Raw genomic sequence first — 24704 nt, forward strand, 5'->3', positions numbered from 1 at the left:
AGAAAGAGAATCAAGTAGTCGTCGAAATCTTAATCCGAAACCTAATCGGAGTCGCAATTGAAAGCACGCCGGATGATCGGTGGCTCTTGATACCAATTGATAGGGAAGAAAATGTATCAGAGAGAAGAAGAGACAATTGTCTATCAAATCAAGCTTAATTCTCAGCTTGGATATGTATTCCGTTATATAGCAGTTGAGTAACCGTTTAAGAGAAAAATTACACCTTTAGTCCCTCTACTTACATGAACATTCAATTATTGGCTAGAACTATAAACTCTATATTATTACACGTAACATGAAACGATAAAGTGTAACCTTGGAATGTAGTCATTGCCGCAACCGCAAGGCAATGCTAATGGCTAAGCAGACTCTTTGCTAGTTGCTTACATGTTGAAACATATACTTTGGGCTTTTTATGCATCTAAGATAATGGGCTCACATATATAGTACTCATTTATTCATTCCATTTCAACCTAATTCAATTTACATCTCCTGCCCAACAATGTTATGTTTAAGAGTTTTAGTGAAAAGGGATAAGTATCTTGAAATGTAATAAATTTTGAACGAATGTTTATAGTGTGAAATAACTAAAGTTGTGTTCATTGTATGTAATCATCTTTAAATTATGTGTATTATATGTAAAAATGCATACGTGGCAACCCATAGCTGTCACTTGTTAGTTTTTTATTGGTCGGATACATTTTCTTACATACAATACACAAAATTTAAAGATGATTACATACAATGAACACGACTTTAGTTATTTCACACTATAAATATTCGTCCAAAGTTTGTTATATTTCAGGATACTAATCACTAATAAAAATGATATTATATGAGCAAAAGGAGTAGTTTATAGTAGTCTCTTATAACATCACGGTAAATCTTTCTTTAGGTCACAAATATTATATGATAAATTTTTGAAAATTTTTTTTTTTCCGAAAGTGTGAGGATGGTCATACCGACCTTATCAGTCCCGCTATCAAGTCAGCTTCAGGATGATTCCATCGAATGTTTGATAGAACCCACTATACCAGCTCCATGATGACACGATGACTCCATCGTTCGATAGAACCCACTCTTTACGTTAAGATTGTTAAAACATGTACATCATTGCACGTTTAAGAATTTGATAGACGTCAAAACAATTTAAACATTTATATTGTGCTAGTCTCAAAGTAATTGTTTACTTCATAAAGTCGTCAGGATTACATGTTTACTTTTTACTCTGATAAGAGCTTGACTTTTCATCATTTGATCTTCATATTAGTCTGAATTTTGTAACTTCATTTTTATCCAAGAATAATATAAAGAACATTAACCAAATAACTAAATGAATATTGAGAGGTGGGCAGTCATCTTGAACGGGAATTGCAAAAACGCCTGGATCTAATATTAAAAGGACTACCAATATTTTTACTTCGGCTGCTTACCGAAAATTTGGTAATTTGACTTTTTGGATTTTGAAATTTAAAAAAAAAAAAAAAAGGAAAAGCAAAAAAAAAAAATACCAATAGCTAACAGTCCGTATTTTAACAATCTATGTTTCAAAGTGAACTTTTTTTTAGTTCTCAAAAAATTCTGTACGTTCAGCATTTTAACTTTTTTTTAAGCATGAATCATCAACAAATTCAGTACGCTCAGCATTTCAGTTTCACTTTTTCGAAAACAACTTCAATTGCTATTTCTACCTCTTCTTAAAACTTTATTGCAACAAATTGGCACACGTAATGCAATTGCATAAAAGAAAGAATCACAGCTTCCAAATAGATTAGAACAAGGCGCCAAAAACAAATAGAATATTAAACACCAAAATATGAAGCAGCAGCAGCAGCATGTTATCTCAGTGAAAACTGGATCTCCTCCAAAGTCTTGCCCTTCGTTTCAGGTACCAAAATGGTCGCAAATACAACAGTCGTGGCACACATAAGCATGTATATAGTAAAGGTGCCTGTCAAAATGAAGAGCCATAAGAAACCAACCATAAATTGAGAATTCAAGTTTTAACAGGCTGAGCTTTTATAAAATTATTCTAAGCTCGGACTCTAGTTTGGCTCGTTCGAGCCGAACAATTATCAAGCACAAACTCTAGCTCGAAATATATGATATGTATACATATTTGGGGGAATATAAAATTATGCTAAATATGAATACTTATTCTTAAAAAATCATACTTTATATAATGTTTATCAGTATTAGACGAGTCTAAATAAGATCTTGACTTTTAATATCATGTTTTGTTAGCATTTTATGTATTTGTAGGTAATTTTTTATATAAAAATACTTTCGAGCAGATCTAGCTTTTCATCATTAGACTAGTCAAGCTATCGAGACGAGCTAGAGCTCGGTTCGGCTCATTGACAGACCTAGTGACGTGTATCATTGAAAAAAACTAGTTTCGGTAAGGGTAATGACGCCCGTTGGAATGGGACGACTTGAAAAACTGGTTGGCCATATTTCAAAATTTTAATTATTAAGAGTTGAAGTTTCACATAATCTTTTATATATAATAATGATGATTTAGGAGATTTTACTTAACAAATATATGTGTGGTGGTAGGACTCGAAGCCTCAAACCCCATGGATGTGGGATACCATGGTTAACCTAATAAGAAAGACACGTTTGGGGAGTTTCTAGTGTCTACCCATTCAATCCCAATTCCTTCGTAGCTATATTAATTTCAACTCTAGGAAAATGACCCAAACCAAACCATTCATAAACAAAAAGGGTCAAAATTTTAACAACTAGGGTGGTTACTAGGTAAATATTTTGATTTAACTATTTGATAAACTGCTTATATGTTTATGTATATGTATTCAGAGAAAGAGAGGGAGAATAAACCTCCGCCACTCCATTCTAAAAGCAAAGGAGCTGTCATTGTAATCAACCAGGAAATGAACCAATTAGCCAATGTTGCTGTACTTCCAGCAAGTCCTTTTATATTGACGGGAAGGATCTACAAGATAGTAAAAAATAAATGAGCAATGAAGCAAGTAACAAGCCCCTATGCACAATAGTTCCCCAATGAATTTGTAGCACGGAAGTAGCAATATGATGCTAGAGATTAGAAGATTTTACCTCGGACATTATAATCCATGGGATCGGCCCCATTCCAAGAGAAAATCCAATTACCATACCCTATTCAAGAATTTATTTTTAGAGTTATACAAAACAAGATATCCAGTAAACAAATCAATCAACGTGCTATTTTGAGAAAAGATTATGACGTACCACAACCCCGACCACTGATAAGATACCCATTGCAGCATACAAGGGAGAGCTGTCTTCTACAAAACCCTGAAATGTTTTGCCAAAATATAACAAGAAAATTGATAGCACACTAATTGTCCCCGGAGTTCACCATATAGGTGGCACTTCATCCCATTTATTGTAAAAGGGGCTTATTTTGGTTATAGTTATCCATAACATATCAAATTAGCTAAATGAGGGAAAACGTGTAGAAAATCTCTGAAAGTGTATTCTTAAATCTTAATGCCCACATCCCCTAAATCATTTTCATTTTAATTAATAAAATTAGATTCTTGTGGTAATAACAATGTTCCGGTGAACGAATGAAGTCACTGAACTATATATAATGTGGATATTAATTGTTTCTGGGCCAACTCAGCCCGGCCAGCTTTGACCCATAAACAATGTGTTTCGAATACACCCTGTTTTGATCAGTTAAATAACCCGCCTATTTTGCCACCTCTCAATCACAACTTATACACAAATCTCTCCACGGAACAAATCGTGGGTTTATCCAAATTGCAAAGAGAAATTGAAAGAAAATAGATGATTACCTTAACAAAGAAGGAAGCTGCAACAACTATGAGACTGAGAGTCATTCCAGCAGAAGAAACCTGAAAGTCATTAAAATATTTCCTTTCTTTAAGTTGGGGTGAATAGAAATGTTTAAAATATGTAATGAGTAATATTGGTTCCTTACAGTTAGCAGAATCCTACGGCCTGTTTTGTCAACCAACCATGTGGAAACTCCAGTTGCAATAACCTAATGGTGCAATATTTTTGGTTAAAAGTCAATTAAGTCAAGTAACGAAAGCCATTTCAATTACAAATTAGGTTATAAGTAGTTGTTGATGCTTACTTGGATAGCACCCAGTCCTAATGTAGCAGCATCACTGTTAGAAATTCCTGTTTGATTAAAGGAATCAAATTAATTACCGGAATCAAATTCCTGTTTCTTGGATTGCATTTTGTGTTCAAAGACCCCATATTCCCATATTAACAAATATTTAATAGATACTTTTAGCAGTTTCAAATATGGTGCTTTCAAGAGGAGCATTTTGATTGGTTCTTTGCCTTGTATACATCACATGAGGTATTGATGATAACTTAATGTTGATCCAAATCCTATATTAATCACAAAAGGTTACATCTCATATCAGGTAAGCAGACCCATTCATGGAACTGTGGGAGCTTGGAAAGCAGGCAGGAAAGAAGCTGGAACACGTGAAAGGTGACACAGTCGACAACAGTCCACACTAATGCTTGGTTAAAACTTGCCAGACATTATGAAAAATAGGAATCATTGAACCCAAATGCATTCACCACGGGATCTGATTTCAAGTTGTCCCTCAAATTATAGATTTTCTGTTTGAATATTTCTGTCCATTTGTTTGTGTAAAAGGATAAACACATGATATCAGGAATTATCATTAATCAAATGAAGTCATAAGCCAAATTCAGCTATTTTAGTCTGACTTTAATTGCAAACTTATGGTTAAACCTGCCAAATTAGGCCCATCCTCATAAAGACTGCTATCCTATATAAAGACTTTGCTTGTAAGCATGGCAATTCGGCAATACTTCTCTTAAAATATGTGTATAAGAGGGTTTGTTATTTCTTCCGTCCTATGTCAAATACTGACCTGCAGTTTGAAAGATGTTACTGGCATAGAAGAGGACACCATTGATTCCACTTAGCTGTTGAAGGACAAGTAATCCAATTCCTATCTGCAAACATTGGAGATATTGAGATAATTTAGAGATCAATTTTTGTTAGCACAGAAGATTAAAGCATACAACTACATACCATCAAAGGGAACCAATATCTTCTGTGTTTAAGATCTGTAAACCGAATCGTAGCGCTTCTCCTGTTCGAAGATGCAACAGACCTCTGGAAGATGCGAAATTTTGACCACCCATTAAAGATCAGGCTTCAAAAAGATAAAAGAGTTCATAAAATACTTCTCAGGAAAATCAGTTTATTATTCACCTTAATTTCATTTACTTCAACGGTGATATCAGTATCAAACCCACGAAGAACTTGCAAAGAAGATTCAAAATCATCGGTCATGCCCATCTTAGCCTGGAAGAATAAGAGAATATTGTTCAGTAGCTAATGAGCTATTACAGTTGAAAGAAGTAAAAGGCTTCGGCCCAGCTACTTATTACTGGGTCCAAATCTGGGTTGCATTTTATCTCATATGGGTCAAAATATAATTTTTCGCTGAAGGGGATAGGTCAAATGGATCAAATGGGTTGAACAGGTCAAAGGATTTGAAACTCATCCAAGGTCTATTTTTAATGCATACAACCTCCTAAATCATTTATTTTCCTCATAAATCAATCATTATTATAATATTGTTTTCTGAAACTTATTTAACGCGGCATTTATCAATAAAAACTAGTCAAAAAGGTTATCAGGTCAACCATAACAGAATGCTGTCGTTTTGACTCATACTAAAACGGCTCACTTCTACCTGAACTGGATTTGGTCTGTTACCCGACCCACCGAACATGCCTATCTTGCCACCTCTAGAAAGAACCCTCTAATTAGACCAATATACTTCATTTAGCTTACCAGCCACCTAGGAGATTCAGGGATAAAAAAGAGACCAGGTATCAAAATTAAGCAGGGTAAAGTTCCTGCAAAAGGAAACACGGTAACAGATTGCCAACTTTATTCCAATTATAAAAAAAAGGATAGGTAAATGGTAGACAATTACCTAAAATTGCAAGCATTCTCCAATTAACAAAAAGTCCCAGCAAATAAGCAAGCATTATCCCAATTGTGACAGAAAGCTAGAAATCAAGAAATAATGAAGTATATATAAATTTGTACTCAGAAATACAAATGTGCATACCGAATTTCTGGAAAGAGTAATACCTGATTGACGGAACCTAACCCCCCTCTCATGTCTTGAGATGCTATCTCGGCTATATAGACAGGAACCTTGGTAACATATCCAGAAAATAACTTGTATCATGATATATATAACAACAATCTCCTTAAAAATATATTAGAGGAATAAAAGTTACCGTATATGATATAATTCCAACACCGAATCCTTCCAACAACCTTCCCATGTAAAGAAATGATGTATCCTATGAAAAACACAGCCAGCGTGACTATGAGGTTAGACATCTATTAAACTGTAGATCATATTTAGATCAACTATGTGAACGGTGATTAGCAACTTACTTGGGCAAATGATATACAAAGCCAGCCGATGATGTTAGGGATAGCCGCAATCATCAAAGACTGGATTTTGACCACAGGAATTTAAATATGTCATTTACAGCTTTCAAGTATTCTATAACTCATCTTAGGCACATGATTTTTGAAAATATCAAATGAAAAGGAATCGCATACCCCTTTTCGGCCAATATACTCTGCAATTTGACCACTAGCTATTGCACCAACCATGGCACCCACATTTGACAGAGAACCAAACAAAGAGAACTGAAAGCCAGTAACCCAAATCCGTTCATTCTCATTAGCAGATATCAAAATCCAAAACTTTCAGACACAGCATGTTCATTAGATAAAATACCTCAGACACGGTAAGTTTAAGATCTCTCATAATAGCTGCTTGTGTCGGTGAAGAATAACCACCCTAAAAGAACAAGAAGCATCAAGAAAATTAAAACTAAAAACAATGTTCTCATTTTCCGCATGGCTGTCCTTGAGAATGTGCTATTATAACAATATCTAATCAAAATAAACAGGTTTTCCATTTTATATTAGCTGTTCGATCAAAGTTCTAGTAGCGTGTGGTTTAATTGGATGGAATTAACCAAGTAAGCCTTTTCTAGACCTTTAAATTTATGCCTTTAATTCCAGGGTTTTATTTTTGAAAATAAGATTGCATACCTCCTATAAAAACTTCAAGATTGACACAAATGTTATTCTATATGGTCAATCTAAACTAAATACATTGAGGTTAATACTTTATAAAACTAGTCGTCCCAATTATCATCAACGAACACCCTTCCTACTCGAGCTCACTGCCTTAAATATATATAATCAAGTCGATAAGTATGTATGCCTGCTTGTTACCAACCCTTTTTATTTCTATTGCTCTCAACCCATCTGCGTGGTTTTATGCAGACGGTTATGTTTATTATGTCTTTATGCTAATGTCTAATATGCTCTAATGTTCTATTTAGCGCTAAAGTGTGCTATGTGGTATGTTTGCTACTCTTCTTAACTCTTAATGTAGTCAGGTGATACTCGGCTGACAGGTATAGTTACTAAACTTTTTACACTCTCCTACCTTTGTCTCTTTTGGTCGCAGGTCTTTATGGAAGCAGTCTCTCTACTTCTAGGTAGAGGCAAGACTGTCTACATCTCACCTCCCCCATATCCCTCCCAAGGATTGGGTCATGTTATTGTTGTTGCAAGTCGATAAGTTCATGATCCATTTAAAACGAACTTATCAACTTTTTCTTGAATTTTCAATAATCCCATAACTCCATAAGCCTTAATATAAGCATTAGATGCAACTTACCATAAATCACTAAATCTAAAGTGGGTCAAAACTAATTGTAACTAAGTCAAAATTAAGTCTTGACAACAAAAAAGAACAGCAGTAAAAACATATATATATATATATATATATATCAAAGAGGGGGTAAAAATAATGCATACAGTGAAACCAAACTGGATAGGACCAAGGGCAACAATCAAAACACAAGCAAGAACAGAAACAGAGCGATCTCTGATCATTTGTGATGACGTCATCATACTTGATTGCCTTGACCCCATTCTATACCAACTTCCTGTATGTAAGAATGGTTTCTTAAGATCTCCTCTGCCATCTTCACTGTTACTTTCATCCCTGAAACTCATCTTTTTATTAGATTTGTTTTGATGTATGTATATATGTATATATATGTATGTAACTGGCTCACATGAATTATGAGTTGAAAGTGTTTGATGAAATGCCGCAAAGAAAAAAAAAAAAAAAAAAAAAAGGAAAGAGAATGGGAATTAGTGACAGGCGACTACTCAAATGTAAACAAGATGATGATATGAAAGAAAGATGATTAGGACGAAGAGGTGGGGTTTGAGCTCATCTGTTAACGGTGTAATTTCAATATTTAAATAGCATTTTTTTGTTATAATTTTAGTGAAGTGATTTCTTTATTTTCGAAAAAGATTTTGTTTAAAAATTGATTTAATATTGTTTATTTTGTTTCCATGTAAATAATGAGCGTTATAAATTAATCATATAGTTAAAAAATTTTAATTTTGTTTCAATGTTAATATGAAATATTTAGTATCTAAAAAGATAAAAATTTAGTGAATGTCGTGTTATTTTATGTCTAAATCATGTAAGGAGCGACGTAAGTATATTTTTTTACGAACTAGCGTTGTACCCGCACGATGCAGTGGGGAATAAGAAAAAAACGTCAGTGGTTTGATGGTGGTTTGTGGGGCGGCGGCGATGAAAAAGAAAAAAAAAATAAGCCGGCGGCGGTGGATGGTGGTTTTTGGGGCGGTGGTGGATGGTGTTTATGGGGGATAGCGTACATAGAAGGTGGATTGCGGCGGTGGATGGTGGTATTTGGGGCGGTGGTGGATGGTGTTTATGGGAGGAGAAAATCAGAGAAGGGGGGAGGGAGAGAAAATCGGAAATCGGATGAACGTATGTGTTTGTAATGAGCGTGATGGAGAAAAAATAGGGTAGTGTAAATTAGGAGGGCATAAAAGACATTTTAAAGGTAGAGGTGTTAAAAGAGGGGTGAGATAGTTTGCTTATTAAAAGAGTATAGATATTGAAACATGAATTGAAAGAATGTTACCTACATTTGTAAATGTTGTGGTTCATTACATACATTAAAACAAAAATTGGAAAAAAAAAATGATAAATCTTTTTAAAACTTAACCTAAAAATCCTACTAAAACTATAAAAATGTGAAATGTGTTATCTATTAATTCTTTTTCTTAATCTTGCTTTTTGATTTTTCGAATTGTCACCATCCCATGGTTAAATGGATTATTAGACTATTTACTTAGGAGAATTAATCATTCCCCAAATTGAAAATACATCAACTACTTTAGGGCTTACGGAGTCATGACGGGTAGTCGATGGGTACTGCCGCCGCAAAGGAGGGTTAAAGGGGTAAAATGAGTTGGTAAGATATAATTTATGAGATTTAGAAAATTGAAAAATTGGCATTCATGACTCCTAGTCCCTTTAGTATCTATTGAAGTTGTTTTTTTTTTGTTAGTTTCATTTTAGACTGCTGGAGATAATTTTATTCAGCGATTTGTTGGACCTCCAACTCCTTACTCATGGAAAATACCTTGAGATGAGAAACCCAAAACTTGAACCCGAGACTTTAAGAAAAACTCACCTTCGAGGCCCACATAATGAATTTAGAAGATATTTCTATCTAACTCACCTAAATGGAATTGGCTTCTATTGAAGTTTCTAATTTGTATTGGAACAAGACAAAAAATATAGTTAACCAATAACTTAAACTTTTTAAGAAGTGAATAAAGAATGAATTTTTTTTTTTCTTTTTTCTATTCAATTTATCTGAGGAGTGTGAGTTTTTGACTTAGCGGTATATGGCTTAACTAGGAAACCATCTCGCAACCTTTTGACATATAAGCAACTTTCTTATTTAATTTTACTGTATGTTTGAACAATGAATCTGTGATCAATCCATATAATAGAAAGTTTTGTTCCTAAGGGAAAAGAAAGACTAAAGTTTAATTTTTGGATGTGTAGTAGAATTGTAAAGTACTGTAATATAAAGTAAGGTAAATTTGTCATTAAATAAAATTAACCTCTTTACATGTGTCTTGATTTTGAACCGCTAAAACATAAACACATGAGTGGGAAAAAGAAACATATGATTGCCAACTATATAAAGAGTCAAGACGAGGGAACAACCAAATGAATTGGGAACGTGAACGTCTCAATCTAAACGTGTAAACCAAAATATATCATCATGTGTGCAATATTTTTTTTTATCTTAACTACTCGTATAAAACTTCACAGCTAAAAAGTTACCCGGATGTTAGCCATATTTTTAACCACCTTAATTAAGATATGTTGATATGTTAATTATGACAGCATTCAAATGCAATAACTTTACATGAAGAAATAAATTTTTACCACTAGGCCAACTTAGTTGTTAGGTCCAGTTTTACAGAAAACTGAAGCATCTCCAGTTACAACTGGAGAATGAAGAATTGTCCAGAAATATTAGAAGAGTCCAGTTGCAATATACAGTTTATGCAATTGATGACTTCTTACAGTTGAAGATCTGAAGAACACACCTGAAGACATTCCAGTTGAAGTCGAAGACATCAAGTGGAAGAAAAGGAATGACAATGGCAGCGAAGCCCAGTTGACATTCCAACAGATCAATGAACTGAGGACCATCAGTGTAAAGGCAGTTACAAAGCTTTACACTGACTTCGATGAAGGACCTTTTACTTTACATTCTTTTACCTGGACAATAACCTTATCTATGGATAAAAGTACAAGGATGTAAAGTGGTTGAATAAAGCAATCTTTTGTCTTACTTTATTAAGCACACACAAAGAGTTAAATACTAATACTTTTGTGTGTTGTCAACCATATTTGTACGTCGAAGTTGAGATTCCAATGCTCAACCTTCGACTATAAATAGAGGTCCTTGCACAAGCAAGAAAATAACTTTGCAAAACACATACTTGCAATATTCTTGGTAAACTTGTGCAATATTCTCTCAATTGTAAAAAGGAACATTTCACAACTTTAAGTGTTTCGATTGCTAGGAGAAATTGTAAGTATAAATCAATTGTATTTCATAGGTTGTTAGGATATTTACATTCGTATATTATCTTGGTTCCGCAATAACCTTGTGTTTTGTTTATAAGCAATAAATAAAACACACATTGAAAAATACATATTGTCTCACCAAATTTACATTATGTGTACTTTACATTATTGTATTGTATTTACTTATTTGTCATTGTCACCTAAATAAGTAACTTCCAATTAACCTAGTATACTGTTCACAGCAACTGGGCACGTCCAGTTGCAGTTGACGTATTGCAAATAAATCTCACCATTGACATAGAAGTGTCTTCAATAACCATCTAGTAATAGTTGGGACTCACATTAGTGAATGGTGATTATTCTTTTAGATTTTCTATGAAAAATCTTGTATACTTTCCTGCATATATCCAATAGAATTTAAAGTAGCATGCCTCAACAAAACCTTTAAAGATGAATACGATATTACATTTATTACACACCAGAATTGAATGAGGTCTTTTTTTCTCGTAAGAGGTTAATGGTTTGTTACCTACCTATGGCATATTTGGAGATGGCTTAGGGATGGACTATGGAGTCGTAAATTTTTTTACGAGAGGACAAATTCAGAAGTCATTTCTTATACTTATAAATGTCGTGTCTGATAATGTTAATAAAAAGTTGGGCATAACTCGAAAATAGAAAATGGGCCCTTAATAGAGTTTAGTTCCCCAACGTCGGGTGTAACAGTCATATTTAGGAAAACCATATTTCTTTTTTCTTTTTCTTAATAAACTAGCACAGTACCCGCACAATGTAACCGTGGCAGTGGTTGCGGCGAACGATGTTGATGGCGGCGACGACGAGTGGTGTAGATCACTGATGTAAAAAAATTGATGTAAAACTTTAGTTTAGATATTTTAAAAAAGAAGAGACTAATGTTGTAACTTAATCATTAATGGTATATTGGTAAATTCCCTTATCCCAAAAATGTAGTAACTTTTGGTCCCAACCATTGGAACTTCCCATGGAATCGTATTGCACCTTTAAAAGTTAATATCTTTGGATGGCGTCTCGAGATGAATCGAATACCAACCACTGACCAGTTGAGTCTTAGGCAGATTCTCATCAGATCCACACTCTGCACGATGTGTAACTCTACTGAAGAAACTACATGTCACCTCTTCCTGCGCTGCCCGTTTGCGGACCACTTATGGAGCCTTATCCTGATTTGGTATCGACTCCCTCTTAACAAACCCCAAACCTTCAGAGAGCTGTTTTGTAACATCCCAAACTTTTTTTATTAACGGTTGACTTGAGTCGTTAAGTCAACACAACGTGTCCGTTAAGTCTATAAGAGATTTAATGCTTATATGTGATTAATGTGCTATATGTGGAAGGCTTCAATGCCTTAATGAGGTATATGTTAATGTGTTTAAGATGTCAAAGATGATTAAGATGTGTTAAATGTATCGGTAAGTATTCTCGTCATGTCGTTTAAGCCCTAAATGTAATGTTGTAAAGTTGAGGGGTCTAAGTGTGAGCTTAGAAAAGTGTGTCAAGCAGATTAGGGGGTGATTAGCCCTAATTCTTTCATTATTCATATCACACACACACTTCTCTATCCCTAAAAGCACCCCCTCCCTTCCTTTGATCAATTCTTGCGTGTTACAATCGTTTCTTGGTGATTTGAAGAGGTTTTGATCCTTCGTTTGCATCCTTCTTGTAATCTACAGGTATTTGAGGTATTATTACATTGATTTCATGTCCTTTCAATCCCTTGATTCGTTTCATTACTGATCTAGGTCTTTAGAGGGTTGATTGGAGTCAAAATCGTGAGTTTTAATCGATTCGGTAACCTAAAACGATTGTTATTGTATTGCAAATCAATTGGATGTTAAGGGTTGTTTTCATGGCATCATTAGAGTCTTAAAAGGATGAATTTTGAGGGTTAAAAGTCGTTCATGGGGTTTGGGATCGTTTGGTTTTGATTGGCTTTCGTTTTAGGTGAAAAACTAATGAGGGTTGTTGGTTCGTCCAGTAGGTGCGGCGCACCTAGTGTTTTGAAAGGAGGTGTGGCAATTTTCATCAGTAGGTGCGGCGCACCTCTCAATAGGTGTGGCGCACTAACTGAGGCCGAGGAGAGGTGCGATAGAGAGTGCGTTATAGGGTGCGGCACACCTTTATGTTCCTCTTAACTTTCTTTCAGTTGGTGCGGCGCACCATGGGTAGGGGTGCGGCGCACGTAGCATATTTATGCTGAAAACTCGTGTTGATGCTTAGTTTTCCTATATTTCGTTTCTAGGTTCCCGGGAATACTTATCAAGCACCGTAAGCTTACTTTAAGCTGTTGTGAGCTGATATAAGGTAAGATACACTACTTTGACACGCTGAGGGTTCAACAAAAACATAGTTTTCATATAATAACTTCCCCAAATGGTATCTTGTTTGCTTATGGGTATTCGGGATTATATGGGAGGTGATAGGGGCTATTTAGATGCATATTGAAGCCTGAAATGCTACCCCAATGATATGTACTGATATAAGATGCTATCTATGCTTAATAGATGAAATGATATATGATATGAGATAATAGATGTTTTGCAACGATATATGACATGAGATGATAGATGATATGAAATGAAATATGTATAATATGATACGAAAGATGATATGAAATGATGTATGATCTAAGATGATAAAATGATATGCAATGTTGTAATGATATACGATATGCAATGATATATGATGATGTACGAGATGTAACAATGTATGCGATATAATGATATGCTATGAAATCCTATGTAATGTCTTGAGATGAATTGAGATGTGTTATATGTTGATGATATATAAATGTGCATGACTATATGGCTTGTTCATCTAGTTCAATAGACTTATTAAGTTGCCATGACACGTGCACGTTTAAGGGACCAAACATTAAGATGTATATGTGATAATGTTTAGGTAATATGAACACCTAAATTATATGAGATGTGAAATCGAGCTCATAATTTTAGATGAAAGTGTTAAGCTTAACCCGTACTTGCCCTTGCCCGGCTAAGTGCGTAGATGTGGTTGCTTGGGTGGCTCCTTGCAACATGGTCAAAGATGTGAAGAGTAATACGGGAGGTCTGACCCGCCCCAATTGCCTTGAACATACGGATTACTCCGGGATTGGCTTGCCATTCCTTAACGACATTGATGTACAGCCGTAAGGTTTATCCATCCAGTCGGGTGTGACTTATGTCACACTTACAAAGATGTATATGTTATATGAGATGTGTGACTCATGTCACAACAATAAAGATGTTTAGATGTGATATGTGGAGATGCAAAAGATGACTAGGCACATTTAGGATGATCCATCCTAATATGAAAGATGTTGATGCTATAATATGTATGTGACATGATATGTTTGATGATATGTGCCTTAACGACTTAATATGACTTTTATATAATGTTTTAAACGGACAAACATTTTATAAAGTATGTGTTATCTTACTTAGCTAATTCGTTAGCTAACACTTGCTCTTTTAAAATGTGTTGTGCCCTCAGGTCCAACAATAGTGAACAGGGTGATGTGAGAAGATGTGAGGCATGAGTAGATGATCTTGAAGCTGACTATGGTTTCCCCATAGTGGCTGCTCGCTTTAGACATTTGCTTTATGTTTAGATAATAACGTTTTGTATTGACAATGTGTTCGGTTGTTTAATATTGGGCAAACGATGGGTTTCCATTTGAACTTATTTTGATGATATGGCTAGTAACACCATTTAATCAATAAACTAAACAGAGTTTTCTGGTTTAGACTTTTAAAGTTTACTTCTGTTTTCTTTTGACGCCGTTAGGCAAAAGTTTTTGGAAATCCATATTTTTAAACGACGGGCGTTACATGTTTCACCTCCATAATGATCCACTCATAAGCTCGAGAATTTGCCCCTTATCAACCTCATTGTACTTGCATTCTGCTGGACGATATGGAAAATTCGGAATGATCGAGTCTTCTCTAACAAATTACCTTCCATTCACTATGCTTTCAAGGAACTGAAAAGTGTTACTTACCTTTGGTTGTCTAATAGAACCTGGGAAAACCACTTATGTTGGACAGAGTGGTGTAGTTTTAGCCTCGACCCCTGATGTAATTTTTCTATTTCTTGTATCTTGCACTTCTAGTTTCTCTCTAGTCTTTCATTAATATTAATTTCGAACAAAAAAAAAACGTCAATAACCTCAACTCCTAAGATATGATAAGAACGAAAAAAGACAGCTTGTCATTTGAGAATTACCACTATAAAATATTTTTATATCTATATCTATTTGGCTCAAGTATTACTAGTATGGTACCCTGCAGCGGTGGTATACTGGTGGGGCGACTGTTGGTGGTAAAGCCGGTGTCGAATGTTGTAAATAATGTAAAAAATAATTGATATAAATGGTTAATGAAGATATTTAAATAAAAAAAAAGAATCTATAGTATAATTTAATCATCAAGGGTTTTTTAGACAATTTTTCCCATGTAACTTTCAACAATAGACTATTATTCTTATAATATACTCCCTCCGTCCCAATTTAAATGTCATAGTTTGACATTTTGGGTCTTTCGTGCTTAACTTTGACCGTCAATATTTTTGTTTGTATTATATAATATTTGATGTAATATATATGATTGGATAGGGTTTTAAATGTATTTTACATTGATATGATTTTCATCAAGTAATATAACACAAACAAAATTATTTACGGTCAAAGTTATGAAAGAAAGACTTGACAAGTTAAAATAGAACATTTAAATTGGGACGGAGGGAGTAATATAGATACATTTTAAGATGATAATGAATGAGGTGGATTAGGTAAAGCAACAAAATATATCAACTAAATTTTGAGATCCAAATTAGAAAGCAAATTATACAAGCATGCCAATATCATATTATGGTGTGGTTCATAGTGTTTTAATGTATAAAGTGAGACAAATTATAGTAGTTAAAATTCTTAAGAAATGGGGATGATCAAAGAAAATTGTCGTAAACAATCATGAGATATTTTGTTTAGACTATGTATATCTAAGTCAAAAAGATTTGTTATTTCAAAATACCTTTCTTAGAAAAAGAAACTGATCAGCTTGTGAAAATAAAAAGAGATATATTAAAAAGGAATAAAGATCATAGATAACACCAGGACAAAGTTAGATGATAGCTACCATCAAATTGATTTCAACCGTTTAGAATGAAAATTTTAAATGAGTTAAAATTTTTAGTAGACTCTAACATTGTAGGACCATTTGATGCTTGAAATATAAAATTATGATGACTGGTGGTGATGGGTTATTCATATCCACGTTTTTCTTAAATGTAACGTGTAAACATTAATAATGGGAAATAGCAAGCTAATCGTCTAATGCGATGTAATGCTAGATAAACCTAAAATTTCAACCTAAACATATGAACACCTAAACAATTCATCATCTGGCATGTCATGCATCATTTCCCTCCCTTCATATATACTTTTGATAATTTGTCCATTTCTAGGTCCATTTTAAGTTAATGATTCAAGCTTATTAATCATTATCCAAAATAATAATACATGAAAAGATAGTGTTGGTATTTTAAGAAATTAAGAAATAGAGTAACAATAGTTGAGGGTATGTGATTTCGACTTTGCAAGTTCTTAAATGCATAAAGAAAAGTAAAAAAGAAATTAGAGAGATACTAAGATATATAAATTGTGCGTACAATCGAATTTTTTTGATAGTTGCATACCTTCATATACAGTTTTACATGCATTGTATTAGTAAAGGCAACTTAACTACATGATTTACCCGTATTTATAAAATATCTATACACCAGTTTTACATACTGGAGGTCTCGAGTTTGAGACATGGAAAAGACATTTAAAGGATTTTCAAAACAAAGTCCTCCAGTGAAGTATGTTTGAGTCGATGCAAAGTTTTATCCCAATTAAATGTCGTGCCTTCGGGCGGTTTAGTTGAGAGTTTCTCCTCCTACTAGGTATTGAGGGTGAGGGGACTCTCTGGCGCGGACCTGGTTAATACAACGTAAGCTAAATCCTCTGTTGCGAGCAAATGACACACACCTTTCAATATATATATATATATATATATAAGACTAGAATCTACATGCAACTTAAAAATATATTGATTAGTCATCACAAATTCATATATTATCAAGGATTTGATTATTCTTCAGTCAATCTAATTTTATATGCAATTTGTAAACGTGATAGTATCGTTCAATTAGTTAAACATGTTATATTTAATAGGTGTTAATTATATATACTTTCTGAATATTTTATTAGTATTAGTTATATCAATCAACAGTAATAAAATAAAAGATCGCAGATCGAAGTTAGCATATTACATATTTAAAAATGAATATTAAATACAGTTATGAAGTATAGACAGATGTAATGTTATTTGAATATTTGATTTTCTATATATTCTAATAAAACTTTTTTTAGTAGATCGAAGTAATGTTGCCTGAAAATCTGAAATTATTGATACTATACCGGTACAAACTATTGATGATAACTGGTTCTGGTATCAAGTGGTTCCTATACCGAAACCATCCCCAGTTCCATAAGAAAACTTCTTAAACTTATCGTGAATAAGAGTAGTTTTCGACCTCTATCACTTGTAATGTACACATTCTCTTAGTTCAAACTCGTATTTCTTAGAGTTGTCCATAAGGCAATCAATGGGATCAAATTAGTTAAAAAAAGAAAAGTAGTCACACGACTCAAAAGAATATTCTACACGCGATCCATTTCGATGTTAGTGGTTTGACGAACCAACCATGTACAGTTTGACATGAGCTACTTACATGAAATAATGATAAAACAACAATTCAAAGAAAAAATAAAATAATAAGCTTAATGCATAGCAACTATACGATCGAGGTTGTAAAACTATGCTCCTTTATGTGACGTTGGTTTTCCTTGCGGCCTCTTTTTGGTCTGAAGGACAACCTTTTTTTTTAGTCGTTAGTAAAATGTTGAATCTCATGTTCAACAACCTAAACAATTTAATTGGTGCAATTTGTTTTTATATCGTCTTTTTCTCACACGTCATAACACCATCGTTCTCTTAGTTGAGAACTAACCACATTACTCGGAAAAAATAGTTTTGTATTAGTTGAGATTTAACTGCTTCATTTGGAAAATATAGCTAATTGGTATAAGATTTAACAGGCCTATTATCAAGCGGTTCATTTGGAAAATATAGCTAGTCGGATGACCTATAAATAGGATGAAACAAGCTTTAAATTTCAAAATAAAAAATATGGCCCATGCAGGTCTCGAACCTGCGACCTTCGCGTTATTAGCACGACGCTCTAACCAGCTGAGCTAATAGGCCTGTTGATATCTTTATTTCCAAGATAACAGATAAAGCAAATTAGTATTTATCATTACTGTGATTCCTTTAATACCATAGTATACTCCAATGCCTATTTTTCATCAGATAACTTTATTAATCCACTTCAAAATATTTCATACAACATGTGAGTTTGGCCAAACGTATAAGGATTTTGGCATTTTACGGTATATTTGGGTTCGACGTTTTCATATAATTTTCACAAACTCTATAACGAGTTTATCTATTGAAAAGCCCCTATCTAATAGTGAAACACCGCTATCAATTAACTGAAAAATAGCACACAAATGCAAGTAACAACTTGTGATTGAAGGCAAGTTATAACACTTTCCATTGCAAAATCCACAAAGCTTTACAACTTTAAAAGATTCTTTGAAAATGATAGCTGAATGGGAATGGAATACATACAAAGATGAAACATAAAGTTGCCTACAAAAGAAGTTAAGAATTCTTCATAAGCTAAGCCTCCTTTCATAAGCCTTCCAAGGTATCAAACCAACCATGTCCTTGTACTATTTACCACAAGATCAATTCCTTTCCATTTGCTCCATTCAAACATCATGACAGACCAAAGATCCGCCTTTCGCTTTCGTGTCCCTCGGTTGAGACCTATCCCATCTCCTCGTCCCACTACTCCTACCACCCAAACCACGGTAAGAAGGCCACCTAGACCACAACCTCAACCTGCACCAGCACCAACACCTCAACCACGTGCACCATTACCATCACCGCCACCTGCATTACCTGTTAGACCACCTTCACCTCAAGTACCAGCTACATTACCACCTACGCCACCAAGTCTGCCTCTAGGCACTGTCCCAGCTTCATCACTCGAGCCATCATCAGTTAAGCCAACACCATTACTACAAGTGCAAACTGAATCATCACAAACCCCACCAAATCGATCTTTGGGCACAGTCCCTGATTCATTACCCGAGCCAGTAGTTAGACCAACGCCATTACCACCACCGCCACCACCTGCATCACCACCATTGCCACCAGTTCGATCTTTGGGCACAGTCCCTGATTCACCACTAGAACCACAAAATAAACCATCACCACCACCACAACATGAACCCTCACCAACCTCGTCATCATCTCATTCGCGCATTCAGTCACCGGTTTCTTCACATCCACCATCACCATCTCGTACGTCTACTCAACCACCTTCTTCACCTAAATTGCTCGAGTCACCACCTGAAGCTGAAAGATCAACAAAAAAGGCTTCAAATGACGGTCGAACGGATGTCAATCCTGCTACTGATCCAGCCCCTAATGATTCCATAAACAAAGTGGCAGGAGAAACGAAAACTGTCCCACAAACTCATGATGAAACATCCACAGAGCTATCAAGTGACCATTCTAATTCAGAATCACAATTTAAAGAAAAACCATTAAACAAAACTCACATAACACAAGACAACCACCATGAAGACGAAAAGACCAAATCAATACTTTCACATCCAGGTAACGAAATCCCAGAACCTGATTATGCTGAAAACGCAGAATCAAACGGGCCACAACATGAAGAAACCACGGATAACGTTCATACAGAACCAATAAGCCAAATTTGGAATGAGAAAATTCCAAGTGTTATTACACTTTCTGGAAGAAACCGAGGGACGTCAATGCATATAAATTCTGCAGCAAACAGGCGAGGAAAATCGATTCATATCACTAGAAGGTACAAACACAACCCTGATGAGATCACAGACACTACTGATGGAGAAGAAAGCTCAACCGAAAAGGCACCAGAAAAGGAAAATGAGGATAAAAATGCGTATATTAACTGCAATATTCAAGGGATAAATAACTCAATGGTGTTTAACTGCACAATTACAGAAAAAAAACCAGGTGTTCATTTAGGTTCTTGGGATCCAATGGACGTGAAAAAACCGAAAAGGAAGTATATAAAGTTGATGGATAAAAATAAAGTTAAACTCAACATTAGCCCGAAACAGAAGCATACTATCAGAAGGAGATGTCTAAGAGGCCTTTTCATGGAGTCGAGTGATTCTGACCCGAATGATCCACAGAAGTCCAGACGACATGGTTGTCGCTATAGCAGCGGGGAAAAAAGTAACAAAGATGATCAGATGGATGTATCTTAAGTTTTAGTTCATTTGTGAAAAAAATGTATAGAATAAGGGAAGGATGATTATCCACCATCAATGATACTCTTGTGTTTTCTTGATCTAATTTACACTCATTTGTGATTTGGTTTCCTAATTTTATCTAATCTGTGAAGTTAAAGGGTTGGTTTCAGTTGTGGTTTATTTATCTATTATGAGTCAAACGGGTGCTTAAGTTATCTAGGTCGCCGTTTTGCTACTTTTGTCGTCCCTTTCTGTGGTCGGGTGTACACAGACAGGTATACCTTCGTATGCTATTATTGGACGACAGGTATGGTAACTAAACTTTCTCCACTCTTCTATTCCATCTCTTTGCGGCGGGAGGTCCCTATTGGAAGCAGTCTCTCTACCTCTGGGTAGAGATAAGACTGTCTACAACTCACCTCCCCTATACCCCGCCCAGGGATTGGGTCCCATTGTTGTTGAGTCAAACGGGTAAACGAACAAAATTATTGAACAGAAATGAGTTAAACATACAACGATTGCATAATGGGCGATTTTAATGTATGAATGTTTAAAATCCAATCAGCCCATTTTAGTTTAGCCGAAAGTGTTTATGGTCAACCCAACCCAAGTCGTACTGAAGGTTACATATCTAACCCAGTCCTATTTTGACCTTTTACTCAATCAGCCATTTTGCTACCTTGAAATAATCTACAAATAGAATAACCAAAACGGATAATGTTATGTGAAATTCTTTCATATTTTCCGGAATCTAAGGAAAAACCTTATGTCAGAGTTCGGAGAACTAGTCCTAATCAGCGCCACATCAGCAAAAAACCATCCAATGACTAATCCTCCTTAAACCAACCTTATACCAGGATTAATCTTGGACCCATCATTTATTTATTATAGACTCACAAATAAAAAAATAAAAAAAACCTTTAAACAACTCGTCCATGGGGGGACGAGTGACCAAGGATGAATCCAAGGACGAATCCAACCTTATGGTGTTCTATGGAACATGAGTCGAGGACTAATCAAGAACGAATGCATAAGGCTGCTCCTAACTATGCATAGGACAAAAGGAAATTCTATTCTTACTTTTTATGCATTAAAGTAGAGGATCAGGATCACCATTTAAAGTATTTACAAAGATTTTAGAGGATAGGAAAAGCATGATAATGTGGGGCACAATAGCAATAAGCCAAGTTTTTATTCACAAGCTGGTTTAGTGTCGAAACTGCTTAAACATATCGCAAATGCCTGAAAAGTAGATAACGGGTAGCAATAATCCATAGTAAAGATATCTTTTCCGATTTTTCCAAACTGCAGTATCACATCCTCTTGTTGTTCTGAACTTTGACTACTTTGGGGCATGTCAACTGTCAACTGGAAGTTCTTAACAGATGCAACGGTAACGCGCCCTTTGAAATTTAAACACCAACACTGAAGTTGCTCATGCCACCTAGGTGATTTGTTTTTCAAAATCAACGGGTCTTCTTTCTTGTTTGAAGTGTGGAAATTAGGTGAAAAGTCATCATCTAAAAATGTTGATGGAGTAGGAGCAGTCCCGTCTTCTTGAACTGCAGATGAAGGGATTGTGTTCATTGTGCAATGCATTCTTCTTGGCCCTTTAGTTCTTAGAAAATTAAGCTCATAAGATATCATGATCACTTTGGATTTAACCATTGGTAATACCACACAAGAAACCGTCTTTGACCCAAATTTTGGGTTTGATTGGATAAGATGGTCACAAGGAGGCTGATCATAAATGACAAACTTGGTGCCAAGAAAATTGGAACTGCTCACAAATAAAATCAGTCGGTAAGTGAAAAGGAAGAAAAATTCATAGATGAGTCAATTCGGGTTGTGTTTTAATTCATATGGGTCAAGTTAAAAATTATAGCTAAAAGTGGAACATGTCAGATGGGTTGTGAGTCCCTTGATAGTTCGATAACTATACTGGCTTTCTAATTACAAATAACGCATCACTAAGTGATAAGTACTCAGAAAGTGGAAAAAAGACTCAACGAGAACTTGTTTGATGCATTACCTAACCTGCTCAACCCATCCATATTGCAACCTCTAGAAATAAGGAATGAGATATTTAGAAAAGTAACCTTAATTTTCCGACGTAAGTATTGTTTGCTCGAGAAAATTCATCAGCAGATAATGAGATCAGAAACTCTGTTCCTGTAGCCTTTCTCACCTTCTTTGCTGCCAACAACAGCTTGCTTGCCTCTCCAGCCAGTGCTAATTATCAAAATACATCAATATTATCTATTATCAGTTTTTATCCAATCTACTTCCAACGAAGTAATCATTTAACATACTCTAACAAATTAACATTAGAGGCTTCAAAATGGTCTGGTGGAGTGCGTTGGGTAACAGGCCTAAATGCGTAATTTTTAAATGAGGATTGAAATGGTTGGGCTGGCTTGCAAGAACTTTTTGGTCTCCTCTTTTAAAAGTACAAACGGTATTGCTGCAACGTTTAGTTCGGTGATTTTATGTACTTTCAAAACACCTTGGGCAAATTTGAGGCCAGTTTTTTACGCATTTAACATTTCAATCTTCGCTAAAAGTTTCAGTATTATCCATTTGACCCATTAGACAAAACTATAACACAAATGGGTCAAAGTTGAGACCTATAAGTGAACTTAGGATTTTGTAAGGAAAAATTCGTACCTGGGCTCAAGCCAAGATATAACCGAAAAGTTGAACTAGTCCTATCCCTCCTTATAAAACATTGAATAGGTTCACCTCTTGCTCCAGGCTGACGTTTACGAATCACAGTAAACCGACAATGATCAGATGTATATATTTTAGTAAAATACATAATAAAAACTGAGTTTATTACATAAAATACTTTCTCCTTTGCCTTTTCCATACCATCAAACTATGTTTTCCCCAACCGAGTCATTAACAGATGGTGTTGTATCCATTTTGAGACACAATAAAACTGTTAAAAATTTTTGCTATTTTTATAAAATATCTATCAATTACACATAAAATCAAGGTTTTGTGTGTAAAATCTACATCTAGTTTACAAAAGTTATCATATTAAACACCATGAAAAAAATCTTATAATGATTCAAAAGGAACATAAAGTTATCTTTTAATAACCTAATTGGACATAAATTAATTTGATGGTATCAAAAATCAGTATTTTAGGAAATAAACACAAAAAATAACAAATGTGGGGACTTAATGGAATCAAATGTGAAGCATGAACTACCTGTTTCAATGAAATGGGGAAAGTGATCAATCCACATTGCTCAGGTGTTTTCACAACCTGTTTCACAGTATCCCTCCATAACCTGCAAACTGCAGCACAAACAACCACATCTCGTCTAGCTGGCCACGACGTCTTACTCGCCTCAACTCGCTTAATTATATCAAGAAGCAACTCAATTGGCAAATTCTTCCATTTTCCATCATTGATCAAAGGTGGTGGTGGTGGTGGTAATGACGGCGTTTCATAGTTAACTGGAGCTATATGTGATCTACCTCGCGTTTTCTTCTGAATTCGTTTTCTTGATTTGATTCCACTACTACCCTCTTCTGTATTCGGGCCAACTAGACATTTGATTAATGGCATGTTTATATAACTTCCCCTTCTGTATTCGAAACGAAAAAAATTAATAAAACCACATATGCTAAACATTATATGATCACTAAGTAAGTCACAAAATAATCCCCACTAATTAAGGTGGCCTAATGGTCAGACGTCTTATCCTAACGAGACTTTGAACCTCACAAGTTAAATTTTTGAGTTTCAGGAAAGGGTTCAGAAACGCTCATAAGATTTAAAAACCATTTATCTTAATTACATAGTATAGAAACAATTCATATATATTTGAAAGTAAAAATTGAAGTTTGATGTACTACCTTAGTGTATAGGCAAACTTGATGCCTATTCTTCAATAATTTTGTGTATCACTGTTGCAAAATAGCAAAAGCTGGCTCATGCATTATAAGATACACAATGTGGTCATATTATGAGATTGAGAAAATCTTGATCAAGATATTGAAATGAAAAAGAAGCAAATAGCTTTTTCTCTTTTTATGCAAGATGTTGGGAAAGCAACTAATAAATGGAAGCTATTTTGAACTCATGCATGAATTCTACATGATTACATAACATGGTGGAATAAACGCAATGATTTTAAAAAAATGTATGATAATAGAAGCAAATCATTACTTTAGAAAAATGAGGAAGCCGAGTTGTAGAC

At 34.8% G+C, this 24704-nt stretch overlaps 3 protein-coding genes and 1 non-coding gene across 5 annotated transcripts; 1 reads left to right on the top strand and 3 right to left on the bottom strand.

Annotated features, from left to right (window-relative positions):
* Positions 1–1658: 1658 nt before the first annotated feature.
* Positions 1659–8212, bottom strand: LOC122606900 (sugar transporter ERD6-like 6). The gene is made up of 18 exons (XM_043779786.1): positions 7898–8212; positions 6801–6863; positions 6620–6709; positions 6449–6508; positions 6286–6351; positions 6134–6199; positions 5973–6048; positions 5828–5892; positions 5240–5332; positions 5057–5140; positions 4893–4977; positions 4109–4155; positions 3950–4012; positions 3804–3863; positions 3232–3297; positions 3079–3138; positions 2842–2956; positions 1659–1951 (listed from the first exon to the last, which is right to left on the bottom strand). Exons 1-18 carry the CDS (start codon positions 8096–8098, stop codon positions 1839–1841), a joined length of 1473 nt encoding a protein of 490 aa, XP_043635721.1. The 5' UTR covers positions 8099–8212; the 3' UTR covers positions 1659–1838.
* A 10090-nt stretch (positions 8213–18302) lies between these two features.
* TRNAI-AAU lies at positions 18303–18376 on the bottom strand. The gene has a single exon. It is a non-coding gene; the product is annotated as a tRNA-Ile (tRNA).
* Positions 18377–18954: 578 nt separating this feature from the next.
* Positions 18955–20594, top strand: LOC122608937 (pollen-specific leucine-rich repeat extensin-like protein 1). The gene has a single exon (XM_043782007.1). It carries the CDS (start codon positions 18955–18957, stop codon positions 20503–20505), a length of 1551 nt encoding a protein of 516 aa, XP_043637942.1. The 3' UTR covers positions 20506–20594.
* A 912-nt stretch (positions 20595–21506) lies between these two features.
* LOC122607828 (tubby-like F-box protein 5) lies at positions 21507–24498 on the bottom strand. Of its 2 annotated transcripts, XM_043780884.1 has the most exons (5): positions 24361–24498; positions 23708–24089; positions 23158–23245; positions 22590–22722; positions 21507–22270 (listed from the first exon to the last, which is right to left on the bottom strand). In XM_043780884.1, the coding sequence occupies exons 2-5, from the start codon at positions 24068–24070 to the stop codon at positions 21682–21684; spliced, it is 1173 nt and encodes a 390-aa protein (XP_043636819.1). In that variant the 5' UTR covers positions 24071–24089; positions 24361–24498; the 3' UTR covers positions 21507–21681. The 2 variants fall into 2 exon arrangements, with proteins under 2 accessions (XP_043636819.1, XP_043636818.1); XM_043780883.1 differs by lacking the exon at positions 24361–24498 and having other exon boundaries at positions 23708–24136.
* Between the last annotated feature and the right edge of the window lie 206 nt (positions 24499–24704).

This window comes from Erigeron canadensis, chromosome 7, assembly GCF_010389155.1.
Source record: "Erigeron canadensis isolate Cc75 chromosome 7, C_canadensis_v1, whole genome shotgun sequence".
Lineage (NCBI taxonomy): Eukaryota > Viridiplantae > Streptophyta > Magnoliopsida > Asterales > Asteraceae > Erigeron > Erigeron canadensis.

Excerpts from the sequence above, each read along its gene's own strand:
- LOC122606900 (XM_043779786.1), bottom strand. The coding sequence starts at position 8,098 with ATGAGTTTCAGGGATGAAAGTAACAGTGAAGATGGCAGAGGAGATCTT. Across the intron at positions 6,352-6,448 it reads TTTGTATATCATTTGCCCAA|GATACATCATTTCTTTACAT; the intron begins GTAAGTTGCTAA and ends TGTTTTTCATAG. Across the intron at positions 1,952-2,841 it reads TTTAGAATGGAGTGGCGGAG|GCACCTTTACTATATACATG; the intron begins GTTTATTCTCCC and ends TCATTTTGACAG.
- LOC122608937 (XM_043782007.1), top strand. The coding sequence starts at position 18,955 with ATGACAGACCAAAGATCCGCCTTTCGCTTTCGTGTCCCTCGGTTGAGA.
- LOC122607828 (XM_043780883.1), bottom strand. The coding sequence starts at position 24,136 with ATGTTTAGCATATGTGGTTTTATTAATTTTTTTCGTTTCGAATACAGA. Across the intron at positions 22,723-23,157 it reads ATATCTTGGCTTGAGCCCAG|CACTGGCTGGAGAGGCAAGC; the intron begins GTACGAATTTTT and ends TTTGATAATTAG. Across the intron at positions 22,271-22,589 it reads ACTTACGTCGGAAAATTAAG|TTCCAATTTTCTTGGCACCA; the intron begins GTTACTTTTCTA and ends ATTTGTGAGCAG.